The following is a 20,614-nucleotide window of genomic DNA, read 5'->3' on the forward strand; positions in this document are numbered from 1 at the left end:
AATGTTTCTAACCCAACACTTGCAATCCTTAGAATTGTTTTATTGGAACAGTGTCCTAATAATATAACATATAAAAATGGAAGTGATGGGCTTTACAGCACAAAAATGCTAAAAAAAATCAAAATGCAGTGCATTTGCAGAAAGTTTCAAAACCAACACCTTCCAAAACAGAAAGGCCTCTTATTTATATTGAGGAAACAGTAAGATATTTTGCTGATCTCAGATTTTCAGAAGAAGTTTAAATGAAAGTGCAATGGAGTCCCCTCTTCCTGGACACTTATAGTGGTAACAGTAGCAGGAGAGAAAACTAAGCAGGAAGAAAAGTCAATAACTTGAGAGCAGAGAAGTACTTATCATCAAAGCCAGCCTTCCATCATGTACTCAGATTCCTATTACAGTTTTAAGATGATAAGTACACAGAAAAGTTGAGATAGACAGCATTAGCAGAAATATCCTTAAAACCTGTTAAAACGGAAAGAGGAGTGGGGAAGAGAGAAAATACAATGCCAATCAATGAAAAACAGGTTTAGGTATGAGTTTTCTTCAAAATAATTTTATTTGATATAATGCCTTGAAAATGACAAGTCTAAAGTCATCTTTTTCCTTGTTACCCTGCTTGACTAGACTGCTCTTGATTAACTGAAATATATTTTCTTATGATAATTAGTTAATCAGTTCCTAATGGATAAAATACATGTTGAAGTACTTTTTATTTCAGATTTTGGGCAGCATGGTAGCACTGTGATTTATTTTGAATATTGTGATAGGTCTGGTAGAGTATTTGACTCATCAGCCTTGAATAATATATCTAATGTTGCTTCCACAGGTCTGAAAAATTCCATCTGTGCAAGATGCATATAGATGAATGAATCACGACAAGAATTTATTACTGGTTACATCTGCTTTCAAGGTACAAATAAACCTAGCTACATTGGCTGATTGAAAAATCTGCAGGAAACCTGCAAAATTTCCCTGGTACAATGGTAAGTTCAAACATCTCAACTGAATGCCAGCTCTGTGGCTCACACAATATCTTTTCTGAAAGCAAAAATATTTTCTTCTCCCTCTCTCTCATGAAACTCATCTGTTGAACTCTACCCAGTCTACCTCACCAATCTTCTTTTTTCTTTCTGCTCCCTATATAAGATCATATAAGATTATATCCTCTAGGCAGATATATCTTTTTCTGTATTTTGAACTAAAACAAGGTCAATTTTTTCTGAACTTAAAGAAACTGCTTAGGAGTCGTGTTTAGGTGGCATGCAAGTTTTATTACACAGCTTCAGCTTCCAAGACACTAGCTTTATAAAGATTGTCAATATAAAATAAGGGTACAGAAGCATTTTATTTTAAGGGCAATTCATGCCTGAAGGCATGCTCTATAACTCGCTGTAGGTAAGCAATGATGTGGCAATTACAAACAGCAAAGGACACTATATTTCTAGTGACTGACACACTTATATAAGCTTATAATGTGAAAATGGGATACATTGATATTGATTCTGAGTTAGATCTTATTTTGATATATGCTTTTATTTAACAGACATTGCCCTTTATGTGATCCCATTTATATGAGGGAATTTTTCCATACGTTCAAAGTGATACAATATTGGGCTAAATGAACACTTCTGTGGTGATCATTATTTGGCTAATTTAAATAGTAAGAACCTATCTGATGTGTCATAACAGTACTAAAGATGGTATAGAGTACTAGAGATAGTATAGACTAGAACTTAAATATGACATAGCTTTATTATGGAAGATGATGTATTATATTGATCTTGGACATTCTGTGAGGCTTTTAATGATTTAGCTATTTAAAATACAGAACTTTGGGGGAAAAAAAGACTAAAGAAGGCAGCAAATCATATTCTCTTTGTTTATTGTGGAAGAAAGACTAAAGATTAATGTCTGTTGAAAAGTAAGAGAAAAAAACAGGTTGTCAAGTGCTATCCAGTATTACAGAGCATATGAGGCAATAGATATTTTTTATGTGGAATATACATATTAATCCTTTAATTTGGAAAATTTTTTTAGCAAGACAATTCCTTTGCATATACCAGAAAAAAAAAATAAATAAAAAATACACTGCTCTATGACAAGAATTGTGATGGAAATCCAAGTCAGGTAGAGTGGATAGACCAATACCTTTTTCTTATGCAGAGCTGCCAAAAAAGGACAGTAAATTATCTTCAAATACAGGAATAGTAGATTTTATTAGCTTTTAAAGTAGAGTAGTTGACTTAATGGTGCCTAGGCAAGACAGAAAACAAATAAAAAGAGTTCATAAAAGATTCTTTCTCTGCCCACTGTGCTCTTGAAGGAGAGGTTCTCGTTTCACGTGCTGGATTCATTTCAGCTGCACAAGCAAAGTTTCAAGTAGTAAAGAACAGCCCCCTAATACTCATGAAGCCATTATTCTTTCCTTGACTCACAATGGATAACTGTGTATCCTGTTGATAAACTGTCCTTGAAGCAGAGACTCTCATCTCCTTGCCATGACACTGTGCTTGAACTAGGCAGCTAAAAAGGAAAGGGGACTTGTCATGCTGAGCACCTTCTGTTTGTTCCTTAAATATTCAGGCACTTCCGAGATCCAATCGCCTTTCAGTGAACTCGGATTCTTTTCATTTATTTAAGTTGGATTTTGATTAATAACATAGAGAAGAACACCATGTAAGCAAAAGGAAGAAAGGGGTTTTCCACACATACACTCTTTCTGGACAAGACAACTCAGTTTACAATAGATAAGATATCATGTGGAATGGGAATATCCAGTTAGGAGAGTTCTCTCTTACACTGGATAATATTTTCAGATAGATTGAACTCTAAGAAGCTGGATACGTGTACACAAGGTTTGATCAGAAATGAATTCTAGTATTAGTAAAATGGGATAAAAACCACCAGTAAAGGCCAGGAATCTTCATCTTCATGAAATCTAAAGGATCTTAGCTGTATGTCCAGATTAATTGTAGCAGAAGAATCATGGAAAAAACATTGGGCCTTTGTGATGATGGTAAACAGCTTCCTTTCTATCAGCTTTTCAAAATTCTGAAGATATTTGGGTTTTTATCTACTTGGATTTGCAAATTGTAAACCAAACCTTAACCTAAGATTAATTAAATCTGGATAAATAAGCTATCTAGTCTTAAACAAACGTGAAGTTCATGACATGCTAGATGCCAGCACAATTAAAATCTCTTTGAGACATACAGTAAACTGAAGCTGATTGGGTTCTAGACTTATATGATATATATTTTAATGCTATAGATTTTGGCATTAAAATATTATAGTATAGGTAAGTATAGATTAACTCTAATTTTGGATTTAGGACCAATTTAAGAATCAAAAGGACCGGTATCTTAGTACAGAACATAGCGCTTGTACAACAGTCCTTCTTTTACTTCATTCAATCCTACTTAATACTAATGTCACCAGAGCTCTTACAACTTCAATTTTGTGATCCCACATCAGCTCTGGGTTTTAATGGAACAACTCATTCCAACTACTCAAAACCAAGGAAGTCAAATTATTGCTATTTTTTGCACTATGTCATGTAAGCACTATTTGGACTTCAAATTTTTATTTTAGTTTTGAAAGTTTTTGAAAGTTCTAAAAGAGATGAAGAACCAGCTCAAGAAAACAGGATGTTTAAGATCTAGTGGAGAGCAGATTTCTTTAATCTCTTTTTGTCCTAGAAAGTGCCAGTCATGTCAGCTCTGGTCTGGTGAGTCTGAAAATCCCTTTCCTTACTCTAGAGTTAACCCTGTGCTTGATAAAATGAAAAGTACCAGCCTATATAGCTTAAAAAACAATTTTAAAATTATAGCTTAGCCCTTTTCTGATATTTTCAAACATTTTAATTTCCTATAATTATTTAAATGTAAACTCACTAGTTACTTGTGTTGTAGGCATGAGGCTATGAACTGATGCATTTCTGCCTTGAGTTTGGTGGATTTGAGCTCTATAGAGCAGCCCAAGCACCACTCAGTAGGAGGATAACTTCTAATGGAGAACCAGACTTAGCCTACCTTGCTGAGCCAGACAAGAAAATCCCTGCAGATCTCCACCATCTTTCCACTCCAGGGAATATTGAAGATAAGTGAGATGTTCATTTTTGTTTGGGATGAACTAGCACAAACCATTATCCTAAATTCTCTCCAGACCTTTAATCAAAACACCAGTACTGTCTATAGCGGTGCAGATGGTTCTGTTCCAGTTGCCAGTATGGCATAGAGTAGAAGAAATGATATAAAAACAAATTTACATTATTTGATTTTTAAAATGAGTTATGAAGGTAGATTGGTGAAGAAAAGTGTGATGTGGAAAAGTGACTTGTTTCTGAAATGATGTTAAAATGTTTCTCAAAAGTTGACATACACAGAGCTAATCTGTAAGACCAAAATGTAAATATGAGGCTGCCTCACTCACTTCTGTTTAAATAATATTTTTCTCCTTCCTGCTGCTGAAAGAACAAAAATGAAAAATCACTCTGTAACAGATCAGCTGTCTCTGCCAGTTTAAAGGCTCAGAAAATTACTATTGGAATGTTTGGATATCCTCACCCTACTAGTACCTGAAGAGTTAGAACCTAGAAACATAAAATTGTCTTTTATTTTTTTTCCTCTGTAGCATTGCTCCAGGCTTTCTTTACTACTGCATGCATGTGTATTTACCACATATCCACAAATAGTTGTAGCTTTTAGGTGTAATGATTGAGTTGCCTCGCCTTCAGGTTCACAGGGCACACAGTAGATTGTCAAGTAGCCGAGATTGTTTAGCATTTCATTATACCAAAGCTGATATATGACTATTATTTTGACATTGCTGCCTTGGAAGTCTTGAATAGCACCGTGAAAGAATACCTAATCAAATAGTCAGTGATATTTTATGCAGTAATAATTCTCTAGGGTAAAAGAAAGTCAATACAAATAATTAAAATATGAAAAGTTAAATATCCTTGCTCAAATTCTGTCAGATAAAGAGATGTATGCTAAGGTAATCCTAAGGATTTTCAGGGGTTTTTATAAAGTTTGGTTTAGGTAATAAAACGCCAGCACTCTCTCAAATGTGTATTTCATAGAACTTCCCCCCTTTTACCCCTGTAAACAGAAGACGGGGGAAAGGGGAGGGAGGTGGACATTTGTAGTTCAACCCAAGTTTTCAAAAAGTAGAGAAGAACAGCCAGAAAGACAGAATTAGTTTTTATTGCCCAGGTCTGCATTTACTAGACAGGAAACAAAGTAGAGTGGTAAAGAAGTGAGTATATACCCTTGACTGCAGGCCAGGGAAAGGATAATTACAAAGTTTTGGGAAGTTGTTTTGTTTTGCTTTCCAAAGACTACAGCTAAATGAGGCCTGGGGGGTTCTTCCTAAGACCAGATGAGGAAAAAGAGAGCAACCATAGCAGAACTGTTACCAAACAGTCTCCTCCTCCCTGTATAAACTCAGTTCATTTATAAATGCAGGGTTTTGTGCTGGCCATTTGTACTGTGCAGAATTTAGTTCTTACTGTAAAACCAATCAGGTCACTTCATATTTAATTGACAGAGAACTCACTGGAAACTGTGTCCGACCTCTTTACTGAAAAGATGTGTTTGCCCTCTGTCACAGACAATCCATGTTTATGGCCCCATTATTGCCCCCAAGTCACAGGCTGCTATTGTGCTCAAAAGTGCTTTTTTTGAAGCTGCACTTTGTGCAACAATTGGAACCGGTTTTCCCTCACGGAGACCAAGAGAGAGTTATCCTTGCCTTTGCCATCTCTGAGCCGGTGCAATTCAAAATGCCAGTTTTGAGCTTCAAAGTTTTATGGAGCTGAAGTCGCAACATTTTAAAATTATCCTCTCTTTAACAAAATGGGAGCTGAGAAATGAGTAAAAAGTACTTCAGATATCATTCCCCAAGCACACACCTTGGGCTGGGAGCAGGAAAATTTCTCTGGAGGACACTTGAGTTTGGTATTTACTTCCGATCTCAGTTAACCATCAGCTCCTCTTTGTTAAATATATAGCAAACAAGAGTTGAAATCTGTGAGGCCAGGTCTTGAGATAAATTAGTGAGAAGAGTGCTAGTGCCATAACGCCTTAGCAGATGGCAATGGTTATGATTATGATTATGTAAAAATATAATTCCTATTTCAGTGTTTGGGGAATTCCTAAGTTGAGGGATTCATATTTCTCTTGAAAGAAAACAGTCAAGTCCAGATAAATATTTCTATTTATTTATTTATTTATTATTTTTATTGAAACTTGTTTCATCTTAGGCAATTTGATAAGGACAGACATATGTTAATAGATGACAGGGAGAACCAAACATATTTTGCTACAATGGTTATAAGAGTGGAAGATTTTCAGCGATGTGGATGGTACCCTAGACACCCAAGTGTGCTTTCAAGTATTCTCTTTTGTATCTTTCCTATAAGTCAGCAAAATAGAATATATTAATTTTTTTGGTCATAACATATCACAAAGATAGTATTTCACATTACAGTGAAATTAAACAATAATTATATCAGTTTTATATACATAATATTTCCAAGAAAAAAATTTAAAGGACAGAGAAAACACAAAATGAAATGGAATATTCAGCAAGTATCAAAATGGCTTTGTCAATATTTAAGATATTAGAAACCTAACCTGTTTTAGAAGGTAAATCTATCTATATGAAGCAGACTTATGAATACACTTTCCTGGACATCATGGCTCCAACACCTTATCTGAAGTGCTAAGCACCATTACCCACTGTTGGAGAAACATGGCTTATCCTTTCATTCTTTTTCTAAAATACTTACTGTCAGCATAGCATGTCCAGGAGGACATCCAAATCATCCAAATCTAATCTTTTTATTATCTTTCAGAGATGTTCCTGTCCAACTTACAGGAGGTTGTTGCAATTCTACCACTTCTCCAGGCATTAAGAATTAAAGTTTAGAAAAAAGTTTAAGCAACCTGTGGCCCTGACCTTTCATTACTTAACTCAGTAATCAACCACAATATGGTAATGGATCTGAAAGGTAGGAAATTTCACGCTCCAAAATTACGAAATATTTGCAACTATAGGGAGTACAAGTGTGGTTTACATTTGTTTCTAGCCCTTAGCTATAGTGGCCTAAAGTGTTTCCCTTTTAGCCCTTTTCTGGAATGCTATTTTCAATTAAGTTTATTTTATGCAACTCGCTTTGAAGCAGTTTTCACAGAAGAAAAGGTCATTTGGCCCAATGGCACTTGGATAAGGACCCAGTATAATTCCATTTAGGGTCTTTAGAAGGAGATGAGATGCTAAATAAATCAGTCAGCTGTGTCTGTTGTGGAAATCTATAAGGACAGAGAATTTTGACATTAAACTTTCCAAAGGTTTACTCAAAGTGAACATTCCTAGACAGAAATGGCACGTATGAACTATTTGGAAATATACTTAATATTTATATACTGCAGTTTGTATCTGCTCTTCCTATCCTAAAATCCTGCAAGCTCATTTGGCTGATAGATTTTAGTGGTGTATCTTATAGGAAATAATGATCCAATGTCTTCAGAAGTCAATTTGACTTTTGGAAGGCCATGACTTTAAGGTCCTTAGGGATAAATTGTTTAGTAAAATATTTTACCTTTTGAGAATCTCAGAGTGTTTTTCAAATTTACTGTTACACTTTGTCTCTCAGGCAAATAACTTTTAAAGCATTTTCTGTAGTTTTCCCAAAATTTTATAAACAACACCATTCAGGATTTTCCAAGGCTGCTTCTTTCAGCTGATCCCTGCCACTGGGCAGTGCAATGTCTCCTGAACTTTTTGTCGAAGAAGAGTAATTGTTTGGGGCTGACTTTGGATGAGGGAGAACCACATTATAAATAAATCTTACTTGCTTATTTGGGAGAATGAGCTGCCATTCTGCTTTTTTTTTTTTTTTCTGTGCTATGAGAAATACACCTCTCTTGAAGAAAAGAGAAAAGAAAAGAAGAAAAGAAGAAAAGGGAGAAGGGAGAAGGGAGAAGGGAGAAGAAGGGAGAAGGGAGAAGAAGGGAGAAGGGAGAAGGGAGAAGGGAGAAGGGAGAAGGGAGAAGGGAGAAGGGAGAAGGGAGAAGGGAGAAGGGAGAAGGGAGAAGGGAGAAGGGAGAAGGGAGAAGGGAGAGGGGAGAGGGGAGAGGGGAGAGGAGAGGAGAGGAGAGGAGAGGAGAGGAGAGGAGAGGAGAGGAGAGGAGAGGAGAGGAGAGGAGAGGAGAGGAGAGGAGAGGAGAGGAGAGGAGAGGAGAGGAGAGGAGAGACTATTCTTAAGGTGGTTGGGAGAGAGTGAGAGATTCCCGTATCAGCCCACTCGGAGCCTCCCGGTTAAGCTGTGCCCCGCCGGGAAGGAGCCGCCAGGGGAGCCCGCAGCGTGCGGCGGGGGCAGCGCCGTCCCGCCGAGTCGAGCGGCGCTGCGGCGGCGGAGCCAGCGGGGCCTCCGAGCGGCGGCGGCCACGGAGAGTTGCGGCGGAGGGAGGCCGGGGCGGCGGGGGCGAGCCGAGCACGGCGCCTCACCTGCGGAGGGAGGGAGGGAGGGCGGCAGCAGCCCCGGTTTGCGCCCGAGACCCCGCGCGGAGCCGTGGAGGCGCGCAGAGCTCCGCGCTGCTCCCTGCCGCCGCCGCGCTCGACTGCAGCGGCGAGAGCGGGGAGGGGGAGTGGTGCTGCCGTGAGCAGGGTCCGAGGGGGACGGACAGAGTGCGAAAGAAAACGGAGGGAGAGGGAGGGAAGGAGGGAGGGAGGGAGGCGGGGGAAGGAGAGAGGGAGGGAAGGAGTCGGCGATCCGGCGCAGCGTCTCCACTCTCACTCTCTCCGCTGCTGTAACTCCTCAACTCTGCCCGTTCTTTGCCTGGACATGTCTTAAGAAAGTTGGATCTCTCCCTCCCTCTCGCTTTTCTTCTTCTTTTTTCTTTTTTTTTCTTTTTTTTTTTTTTTTCTTCTTCTTCTTCTCCCACTCCCCGTCTTTTTTTCCTTTCTCCCCTCGCTGAAGTTTGAAGGAGCGGATGGGTCGGAGCCGGCATGCCGCGCTGTGGCGGCGGGGCCGGGCGCCGCGCTGGCTGCGCGCCGGGGCCGCGCTGAGCCAAAGGGCCACCGCGGGCTTCACGCTCTAGGGGCGTGCGGGCACCGGAGCATTGACCGCGCTTTCTCCTGAGGACAAAAAAGAAAGCGGGGGGAGGAAGCGTGCGGAGATGAACTGAGCTGGAGCGGACTTTGTGAGAAGAGTGCCGAGTCCAGCTGGTCTGGTGAGTTCTTTGTTTAATGAGTTTATTATCAGCAGGGCGCTGAGAAGGATGATTCCCTCGAGAGTTCTGGTGCTCTAATTTGTTGCGCTACTGAAAACAGTAAGGTCTTGGATTCAGCCCTCGGTTTTTAATTGTGTAGAGTGTGTACGTTTATATCTATATATACGTGTATATATACCGCACGTCGACTCCATGCCAAGCTACGCGCACCTGGAGCTGAAGGTACCCCAAGCTTTACCGCCCCCTTCACGGGGGAGACCGAGGCTCAAGTTTTCCGATCCGAAGCCCTGCAGCCGGACACGGGCTGGTCGCCGCGGGGCTGCCGGCTCGGTTGTGCTCCGTTCGGAAGAGCCGGGGCTGGCAGTCGGGGCTGGCAGCAGTGCCCGCCGCCCGTGCGCTGTGGCGCGGCGCCCCCTGCCCGGCCGCCGCGGAACTGCACCGCCGCCGCCGCCGCGGGGCAGCCGGTGCCCGGCCCGGGGGCTGCAGGGCCGGCCCCGGGGAGGGGGCGCGGGCGCTACGGGGCGGAGCCGCCCGGTTGCGGGCTGCTGACCCTGAGAGCCAGCGCTTCCTGGCGGCGTTGGCTCCTTTTGACCTGGGCGGGTGGGGCTGTGGTTGAAGAGGGGCTCCCTCCGCCGCTGGCTGTATTTATTTATGTGGCTAATAAAAGACGTGGCGGGGCTAATGCGTGGTAAATGCGCCCCCGCTGGCGGCTCTTGCCTGCAACCCGGCTTCGTAGTGAGCCCGCTGGGACAGGATTCCCCAGGCAAACATTTAATCGTTATTATGTGTGATCACTTATTAATGAGCGGGGAATCCTTCAAGGACCATTTCGGAGTATTACTCTTCAACGGAGGGAAAGGGAGTGACAGATATCCCTTCAGCCTGGATCCGGCAGGGCGCTTCTCCGCTTGAGGGCACGGAGAGGTAGCCCACACCCCCTCCGCGGGCAGCAGGGTGCTCTCCGCTGCGCTTCCCCGGCTGTATACCCGGCTCCGCACTCCCTCTCGCTGCCGCTGCTTTTCCCGACGCCGGGGCAGGGCGCAGTTCCTTACAGCGGTGCCGGGGAACACGGGAGACGCCAGTCGCTTTTGGCTTCTGCCGCGACCTCCCTCCTCCGCCCGGCCCGGCCCGGCCCGGCCCAGCCCAGCCCGGCCCAGCCCGGCCCAGCCCGGCCGAGGTGGGGAGGCGTGAGCCCAAGCCCGCCGGCGCGGTCCGGGGGCGGCAGCTCGGCCGCCTGTGGGAAGGAGAGCGGTGGCCGAGGCGCTGCGGTCGCCGCTGGGCGCTCCTGGGTGCCACCGATGCGGGACTTGTCCCAGCCACCCGATGTTCCTCGGACGGCAGAAGAGCGCGTGTTCCCGCGGGCTCTGACGGTCTTTCTTGCCATCCCCGTAAGACATCCCCGGCAGCATCTTTCCGAAGTTTCTGAGTAGCCTTTCTGGGGTAGAACTTCGCCATACGCGAAGTCGCCCGCGTTCCTGGACCGGCAGCCGATTCCCTGCCGCTCCCGTCGTGCAGGAGCGGGGTGACCGCGGCGGAGGTGAGGGGTCCCCCAGCCTCAGGCCACCGGGAGGAACACCTTGTGGTCGTCGCTCGCCCTTCCCCCGCTGTTCTGCTCCGCGTTTCGTCCTTCCACGGCGGGGCCGGGCAGGGGTGCGGGAGCTGCCGCCGCTCCAGCCGAACGCCGCAGAAACGAGTTCCGGAGGGGCGGCCGTCCAGCGCCGCGGAGGAATCCGGCGGCGGGGGGCGCCGCGGCCGCAGGGGGCGGAGAGGCAGCGGCGAGGCGCGCTGCTGGCCGGGGAAGAAAGGGGGAGCGGCGCGGCAGGCACTGTCCGGGGCTGGCCCCGGCCCGCGCCCCGCAGGCGGCGAGCCGCACAGAGGTGAGCGCCGGGACAGCCCGAAGTTGGCAGAAGTTTGGCGGTGGGGGGAAAGGACGGGCGGCGCGGACCCCTTGGTGAGTTGAGGCTCCGAGGCGAGGCCGGGACGGGGATGAGGCAGCCCGGAGTCGCTGGGCGAGCGGCCGCCTCGTGCTGCGGGCCCCGGCGGGACGCGCTGCGAGCGGCGGCCGCCCCCTCCCCTGTTCCCCGCGCTCGCGGGCCCCGGCGCCCCGCTCCCCCCGCGGCTGGCGGCGGCCCGGCCGGCTGGAGCCGGGGCCGCGCTCCCGGACAGCCAGCGGGACTTGAGCGGGCAGGTTCCGCCTGAGTTGGGCAGGGGAAGAGAGCTGGCGGTGGTGCTTTTCCCCGAGGCAAGGTGTCTGAGTGCCTCTGATGGGCCATTGCAAACTTCATTCCCGGGTGAGCCGGCAGGGGCGGTTCGCCGCGGGTGAGAAGTACCTTAGGATGAATTTCTTCCTTTGTTCGCACTTCCACACCGCGTCCCTCGTTGCGTTCCCAACCGGATTGCTCCGAAAGGTAAAGGGCAGCGTCCGCCAGGACCCGACGTTTGGCAGCGGCTCCCCGGAAGAGCCCGGCTGCACTCACCAGTCGGCTTCCACTGCTGCTTTTATTCTTCTTTAGGGCAGTTGAAGCAGAACAAAATTATGTTTGAAAGATGCACTTTTTAATCTGGCTCGTGTGTTACCGCTGATAGTATCCCTCTGTTGTAAACTTTTTTTTTTTTTTTTCGGAAACGCATTACTAAGTTAAAGAAATGCTGCCTTCTAGCAGCAGGTTTTCTTGCGGTTTAAGTACTTGGAGACAAGTTGTTCCTAGGGAGTGGCGGAGGAAATACTACCTGTATTCTTTTACCAGCCTCTGCTGTCTGTGAAAGAAAAGAACGTTGTCTAATAGATGTGTATTTCCCAATTGCTTTTCTAACCGTGTGGAAGTAATGCAACTATTTGGCGAGTAAATATCTTACTTGCATGCTGTGAATTATTTTTCAAGTTTTTGTTTTATTCACCCTGATATCCTAAAATTTATTTTAGAAGACTGAAAGGCGAGCTTTAGTAGTCATCCCAGAGGAAGGATAGTTTTGGTTTTGTGGGTGTTTTTGTTTTTTTTTTTTAATTAAGCCTGCTAAAGAACTTTGTATGGCTACCTTAACTCTGCTATCAGTTCAAGTAAACAAGTGTAAGATGGTTTTAAACTCTCGAAGATTTCCTTTTTTTTTTTTTTAAGTTTAAAACTGAATTCAAAATCAGTATAACTATTTTTGTTATCACAAATTTTAGGGTGCCATGCTAAATTTCAATCAAACTCTTACTTGCACAGCTGATGAGTTCATGTTAGATACACCAGGAGCTGCCTACAGATAAATAGTCGAAATTCTCCATGTGAATCTTAGGTCATCAAATCATTCTGGTTTCAGAATCTTTGCCTGCCGTTGGAATATAGCTGCTGCATTTTTCTTTTAACAGCTAATATCTCGAAAACATAAATCAAAATAGCTCATGGGATTAACTCATGGGGGAATACAAACATAAAACTTACTGGACTTTAGTCACAAGTTGAATCTGTTACATTAATCTCTGAGACAATGTACATTTTCTGAATAACTTACCAGCTTTACTAAAGTAACGCTACCGTAGACTCTCATCATGTGTTAATTTTCTGAATACCAAAACAAACACCTTCACTCTCTGAAAAGCAAAATACACTGTTAATTTGTTTGATTGTTAAGTGCGTTGAAATAGCTAAACCTGGTATTTCTTTTTTCCCATCAGACTACATAAATAATTGCTTTTAAACAATTGAAAGGGTAGGTGTGACTACAGTTAGTGCAGTTTGCAAAGTCACACGGTCTCTCCTAGACTGCTACACTAGAAATTCTGTCATGACTGTTTAGTTTCACAGTGCATTTCTGTCAGACAGCATCAGTTGGGTGTGCTGATCAAAACTGACCTTTAAGGTAAACAGTTAATGTTTTGCTTGGTGGGTAGGTTATTCTGGACTTAACTGGTAGAGCTTGCATGTAGAAAAAGAATAGCAATGAGACTAAGACTATATGGCCTGATTTAGGTCCTTTTTCTACCTGTGACTTCTATTGGTGGGGGAGTAAATATCTCAGAGTGTGCTCCCCACTGATATATGGTAAGCTTGGTTCAATGTATCTATGATAAGCAAGATAAACTTGGTTTGGTCTTCTTTTTTGCTTGCTTGGCATTGAAATTGCTGTTTACTAAGTTCTGTATTTTAGTCTTAAAACTTTTAAATCTCAAACTATAAACTTTGAAATCTACATACTGCTATATTACTACATAAATTTCCTGCTAAGAGAAACAGTCTTTTGTATTACTGCTATCTTATCCAGTCATCTTAATTTATCAGTTATCAATTTGAGCTCTGCTAGCTCCAAAATTATACTTACACCTTTAATGTGAGGATAGTTCATATTTCTAAGTTGCACTAATATTTTTTTTATGCACAAGTTATGTTAATGTTATGATGTGTTAATAGTTTTGATAATGTTGTAACTAAGTAGTAAAACTGTCTTACATATCCCAGTGCCAAATTTGCATATAAATAAAAATTATTTGAATAATAATTTCCAGATAGGAAAATAAAGTTTGTTTGAAAGTAGCTTTTCAAAATAAAAAGCACACTTCTTATGAATTTAGGGCTATGATGTTTTGGTAAGCAAATGGTTGTCTTATATATTGAGCATGGATACAGAAAATCCTAAACTGGTCATATTCCAAAGATAATAAAAATTTAGGAGTTCAAAGTGTAGCCTTTGGCTAAAATATTTCTTAAATTCAGTCATTTTGGCACGCTGTAATGAGCCATCTGAGTTTATATCTAACACATTATCACTTTATCTTAGTGCTTTCATACTTTCTCTTAGTAGTTAGTGGTCTTTATAACTGGGATTGCTTAATACTTTAGATATTTTTCAAGAATATACTATGTTGATTATTGGATGATCATAATCAATGTTTTTTAGTTTTTAGTAGCTGTATAAATTATGACAAGATGGAAATAGTGTTATCCAGAAAGAAATTGCTAACTTGTTTTTATCTGACATGGTTCGCTGTTCAGTTGAGAGATACTTTAACATTCTTGGTTGTGACTCAGCAAGTCGTGGGGGTTACTGCTGAGGATTGGATTCTCACACTGGTGGTTGTTGTTAGTAATGGGCTGCCTGTTGCTGGATCCGAGCAGACATGAAGTTGTTTCAGAAGAGCAGCAAGAAGTGCTCAAGGTATTATGGCACAGAAAAATACTTACAGTAATAGTGAAACCTACACATGTTCAGCTTTGAATATTAATGGCAAGTTTAGATATCTTAATGCAGTTTAATGCATCTCAGTGTGGTACACGTGCCATCTAATGTGCCTGAGATGTGAGAGGCAAAAGATAAAAGATACAAACAGATACACTGTTTTACATTATAAATCCACCGCTTCAAATAGCCTGTTGCCAAACATAAGCATAGGCAGTGACTTAGCAGGTGCTGCAGCATCTGAAGTAAAACTGGGTTTTGGACTTAAGTATAAAGTAAAAATAATAATAAAAAATCCTAGTGTAGCTGAGGGAGAAAAGAGGGAAGCATCTGTGGGAAGATCAATTTGATCATTGAGTAACAGATCATTGGTAATAGATGGCTTCCAAAATTCCAGCAAGATGGAGGAAAAGCTGGGTTTTTTGATTGCTTTAAAATGATGTTTTAAGCAATCTTCTTAACATTGCCTTTTAGGCCAGTCTGGTGGCATCTTAAAATTTTCAAAGTTTTGGAATTAGTGATATCAGCTGTTTATTGCAATGATTCGGTTGTGTTTAAGAGTTTGCTTTGTTTGTTTGTTTGGTTTTTTTTTTGGTTTTAAGCGAATACTTGTTAACTTGGCAGTATGCTGGGACATAAAGCCCTGGTGACCCAAATGTTTCTGTATTCCCAGGACATATCATAGCCTGGGAAAGAAAGCAGATAGGGAGGAATAATATGAAGCCATTGAAGTGGTGACTGTTCCAGCCTCACTCATTTGCTGTCCCAACCTTTTCTTCATTCAGTGTTAAGACCTTGTAAATATTGGTTCCAGCTAGTTACTTACTTCAAGGAGCTTTAATGCTTTCCATTATTTGCTTACTCACTTTTTGTTTGCTATATTTATGGTTTTAATTGTGCAACTTAAATGCTAGATTTGGAAGAAAAGGCACGTTTTTTTTTTCTCTTTCCAAAAGGATATTCCTTTTCATTACTTCTCTGCAATGCTTCCTATAGCTTGTGTGAATCTGAGTCTTAAATTCCTGTCAAAATCATTTACTTAGTAATATCTGTGACTGAATTCCTTCTAAGGTTTTGAAGTGAACTGTTGACACAAGTAAATTAATTTGCTCTGATGTTTGCTAGTGGGCAGAGTAAGTCCATGGAATGTCAGCCAGTGTGGTCTTTCACATATCTACCTGGGGAGGTAGGAAGTAGGGAAGTGAGAAATTACTGTAAGAGAAAATGCGAGTGGAGGAAGGAGACAACATGTGGTATTATTTTAGCAGTGGTGAGCAGAACTAGCATGAAGATAGGCACTTGGGAGAGATTGACAGCCAAACAATGGGATAAGGGCAAACTAGGGCTAAAATGTGGGGAGAAAAAGGTCAGGAACAATAAAAGAATGACACAGTGAGTAATTAGTTTGATTTGTGTAGCAGATTGGCCAGGGAAGAAAACTCAGGGAAAGGAGAAAGAAATAAATGTATACTACTTAATCAAAGTAATCAAGACAATGTCAGATTGCTTTCTAGTTGGTGGAAAGAAATTATGCCCCCAAGATCTTGAAAGCTTGGGCTTGTTTAGGGAGCTTTCTGAAGCTTTGGTTTGTTATACTGTGAGACTTGAAGGAGTAAAGACGGTTGCCGTAAACCCGCATGAAGAAGGGGGTCCCGGACGTCGTGTTCCTGAGGTTTCTGCCTTTCTTCCTACTGCAGTCTTGCCTCGATTTACATAGCAAAAATGTTATACTGGCTTCAAAAGGCAAATCCAGTGAACGTGTGCCTCTATGACTGTCTTGCTGTTCCAGGCTCTTTCTCTGTCATTTCTGGAGTGTGTTGGAGAAACCTGACTGAAATATTCCACCAGTAATTTTGATAGATTCTTGTTCCCATAGCTCTTGATACTAGTTTGTTTCGGATCTCTTCTGAGAGGGGAATAAAGGAATATGTCTTATCCTTTATGGGCTTTACACCTTAGTGGTGCTTGATTTTATTGTATTTTTTTTATGGTAAGAACTACTCTTACAAGGATAGTCAGAGCTGGAGGGAATACAGTACAGTACTATTCTCTGATTATAATATTTGTAATTCTTGGAACAGGTGTACATAGGATACTATAAGAATTGATGGTAATATCAAGCCAGCTCTTGCAGTTTACTTCCACATAGCTGGACATCAACCATTTTACAATCTAAATTAAATGAGGGAGGAGAATTTTCTACTAGACATCATTGTCATGTGTGAAGTAGAGAACTGGAGTGAATGTTCACTACTCCAGATTAGTTCAGATCTAGTTAGTTTGCTCCTAGCAGACAGCATTGACGTATTTCTTCTAGCATGTTGCTTAATGGGAATGTTCATTTGAACTTAATTCTGTGTTCCTCTTGTGTTGCATTACTAATTCCTAGACTTTTAATGTAATGGATTCTTGGCTTTTTTTAGGAGTTTTTAATTTATCTGTGTTTTTATCACTGCAAATAAGTTTGATGCTTTCTGCAAGAAAAGGATATAGCCTAAATGTGTAACCTACAGCTTTCTTTCAAGTATGAATTCTGATCTAAGCATCAGTGTTTATTTGATAAACATTTGAACAATCGTAAGTCTTACTACATCTCTTTCTTGTTTCAGGGTTTCTTTGTAATCGCTGCCATGGGAAGATACTTGACTATGCTGTTGCTGCTGATGCTGCTGGTGCAGCATTTTGGAAACTGTGAAGGAAATCAAAGGCCACACCATGCTCCATCAATGCAATTTACACAAGTACAGTATAATGCCACTGTGTATGAGAATTCTGCAGCCAAGACTTACGTTGGGCATCCAGTGAAAATGGGCATTTACATTACAAATCCATTGTGGGACTTAAGATACAAAATTATTTCTGGTGACAGTGAGAACTTGTTCAAAGCTGAAGAGTACGTTCTTGGAAACTTTTGCTTTTTGAGAATACGGACCAAGGGAGGAAACACAGCCATCCTTAACAGGGAGGTGAAGGATCATTATATGCTGACTGTTAAAGCAGTTGAAAAAAATACAAATGCTGAAACACGCACGAAGGTCAGGATACAGGTACTGGATACAAATGACTTGCGGCCTTTGTTTTCTCCAACATCTTACAGTGTTTCTTTGCCTGAAAACACAGCAATAAGGACCAGCATCGCAAGAGTCAGTGCGACAGATGCAGATATAGGAACAAATGGAGAGTTCTACTATAGCTTTAAAGAAAGAACAGATGTGTTTGCTATACATCCAACTAGTGGAGTGGTAGTTCTAACTGGTAGACTTGACTACTCGGACACTAAGCGTTACGAGATGGAAATTCTTGCTGTGGACCGTGGGCTGAAGCTGTATGGTAGCAGTGGCATAAGCAGTATGGCAAAACTAACTGTTCATGTAGAGCAAGCGAATGAGCATGCCCCTGTGATTACAGCTGTTCCATTGACTCCGTCAGAATCAGACACAGATCCAGCGTATGCAATTGTAACCGTAGAGGACAATGACCAGGGTTCAAATGGGGAAATAGCATCATTAAATATTGTTGCAGGAGATGCGCTTCAACAGTTCAAAACAGTCAGGTCTGTTCCAGGTGGCAAAGAATACAGAATAAAAGCCATTGGTCCCATTGACTGGGAGAGTCACCCTTTTGGATACAACCTTACCCTTCAAGCTAAAGATAAAGGGAATCCCCCCCAGTTTTCTTCTGTAAAAGTTGTTCATGTGACATCACCACAATTTAAGTCTGGTCCTGTCAGGTTTGAAAAAGAGATATATAGAGCTGAAATAAGTGAATTTGCTCCTCCAAACACACCTGTGATAATGGTGAAAGCTGTGCCTAGTTACCCTCATTTAAAATATGTATTTAAAAACACACCAGGAAAAGTAAAATTCAATTTGAACACTCACACTGGTCTTATTACCACGTTAGAACCCATAAAAGCACAATATGCATCCCATTTTGAACTTGAAGTTGTGACAAGTGACAGAAGAGCTTCTGCAAAAGTATTAATTAAGGTACTAGGCATGAATAGCAATCCTCCTGAATTTACTCAGACATCCTATAAAGCCTCCTTTGATGAAAATGTGCCAATAGGTACAAGTGTCATGAGAGTAAGTGCAAAAGACCCTGATGAAGGGGAAAATGGTTATGTGACCTATAGCATTGCAAACCTAAATCCTTTGCCGTTTGTGATTGACCATTTCAGTGGGATTATTAGTACCTCAGAAGACTTGGATTATGAATTGATGCCAAGGGTTTACAATTTAAGGATTCGAGCCTCTGATTGGGGTATACCATATCGCCGAGAAGTTGAAGCTCCTGTTACTATTATTTTAAATAACTTGAATGACAATATACCTCTGTTTGAGAAAATAAATTGTGAGGGAATAATCCCCAGGGATCTTGGTGTTGGAGAACAAATAACGACTGTATCTGCTATTGATGCTGATGAGCTCCAGTTGGTGAGATACCAAATTGAATCTGGAAATGAACTGGATTTATTTAGCCTGAACCCAAATTCTGGAGTCCTTTCCCTCAAACAGTCACTAATAGATGGCCTAGGTGCTAAAATGTCTTTTTACAGTTTGAAAATTACAGCTACAGATGGAGAGAACTTTGCAAAACCATTGTATATCAACATAACTGTAGCTAGTAGTCGCAAACCTGTCAACTTGCAATGTGAAGAAACTGGTGTTGCCAAAATGCTTGCAGAGAAACTCTTACAAGCAAATAAGTTGCACAATCGTGGAGAAGTTGAGGATGTTTTCTTTGATACTCACTCTGTCAATCTGCATGCACCTCAGTTTAGAAGTACTCTCCCCAGTAGCATTGAGATAAAAGAAGACCAGCCTGTGGGCTCCAGCATAATATCTATGAATGCTACTGATCTTGACACTGGCTTCAATGGAAAGCTAGTATATGTTATTTCTGCAGGTAACGAAGACAGTAGTTTCATTGTTGATATGGAAAGTGGAGTGCTGAAAATTCTATCTCCCCTTGACCGAGAACTAAAAGATAAATATATTCTCAATATTACTGTCTATGATCTTGGAATTCCACAGAAGTCTGCCTGGACCCTTTTAGATATAAAAATTTTGGATGCTAATGACAACCCACCGGTGTTCCTCCAAGACAGCTATTTTGTTGATGTAAGTGAAAATAAAGAGCCCAACAGTGCAATAATTCAAATTGGAGCTACTGATAAAGATTTGGGGGCTAATGGAGAAGTGAAATACTCTCTTCTTACAGATACAGACAAGTTTACTATAAATTCTGTGACAGGAGTTGTGAAAGTTGTAGGGGTCCTGGATCGGGAGGAACAGCACATTTATTTGTTGAAAATTGAGGCTAGGGACCAGCCTACTGAAGAACCTCAGTTATTTTCAACAGTTATTTTGAAAGTGGCTGTAGAAGATGTTAATGACAATCCTCCCAAGTTTATTCCTTCAAATTACCATGTGAAAATTCGAGAAGATCTTCCTGAGGGAACTATTATTACGTGGCTAGAAGCCTATGATCCTGATTTAGGCCAGTCAAGTCAAGTACGGTACAGCCTTTTGGACAGTGGAGACGGCACCTTTGACATTGACAAAATAAGTGGAGCAGTACGTATTGTACAAAGACTGGATTATGAAAAGAAGCAACTTTATAACTTGACAGTGCGGGCCAAGGACAAAGGAAAACCCATCTCATTGTCCTCTACGTGTTACGTTGAGGTTGAGATAGTTGATGTGAATGAAAACTTGCACCCGCCACAGTTCTCCATATTCGCAGATAAAGGCTTTATAAAAGAAGATGCTCCTGTTGGCTCCTCAGTAATGACAGTATCTGCTTATGATGAAGATGCAGGACGAGATGGGGAGATCAGATATTCCATCAGAGATGGATCTGGTGTAGGAGTTTTTCGAATAGACGAAGAAAAAGGTAAGGTGGCTTTGTTATTTTCATATAGTAAATAAAATCAAATGCCAGGAAAGAGAGAAGCAGCATTGTCACAGTTGACAATAGTTCTTGTTAGGACAAAAAGATGTCACCAACAGTGTGTATAGTTGTGTCTGCTACTTAAGTGAAATTATTTTTATACATTTGATAAGTAATTTCTCTCTAATATTCCCACTTCCATCTAGCCTACCTTAAGCCATGTTTAAGTCTTAAAATCTATACCACCCAGAAAAAGTAGGAATATTCTTGATATAAAATGGAGATCTGCCTCATGTAAGCACACACACACAGTGTCTTGT

General features: G+C 41.9%; 1 protein-coding gene across 12 annotated transcripts in view; it reads left to right on the forward strand.

Annotated features, from left to right (window-relative positions):
• The first annotated feature begins 8,709 nt into the window (after positions 1-8,709).
• FAT1 (FAT atypical cadherin 1) overlaps positions 8,710-20,614 on the forward strand; it is a 105,456-nt gene continuing 93,551 nt past the window's right edge. For 8 of the 12 annotated variants that reach the window (XR_015286535.1, XM_086887977.1, XM_086887980.1 and 5 more), the window contains exons 1-2: positions 10,994-11,116; positions 17,009-20,297. Coding sequence is in view for 11 of the 12 variants with exons in the window: in XM_086887977.1 (XP_086744103.1) it covers positions 17,030-20,297 (3,268 nt within the window). In the remaining variant the exon portion in view is untranslated. Of the gene's footprint in view, positions 9,240-10,993; positions 11,191-17,008; positions 20,298-20,614 lie in introns of those variants that run through there. The other 4 variants (XM_086887978.1, XM_086887983.1, XM_086887984.1 and 1 more) reach the window with 3 other exon arrangements.

The sequence above is a fragment of the Cyanistes caeruleus genome, chromosome 5 (assembly GCF_971803275.1).
Source record: "Cyanistes caeruleus chromosome 5, bCyaCae1.hap1.1, whole genome shotgun sequence".
Taxonomy (NCBI): domain Eukaryota; kingdom Metazoa; phylum Chordata; class Aves; order Passeriformes; family Paridae; genus Cyanistes; species Cyanistes caeruleus.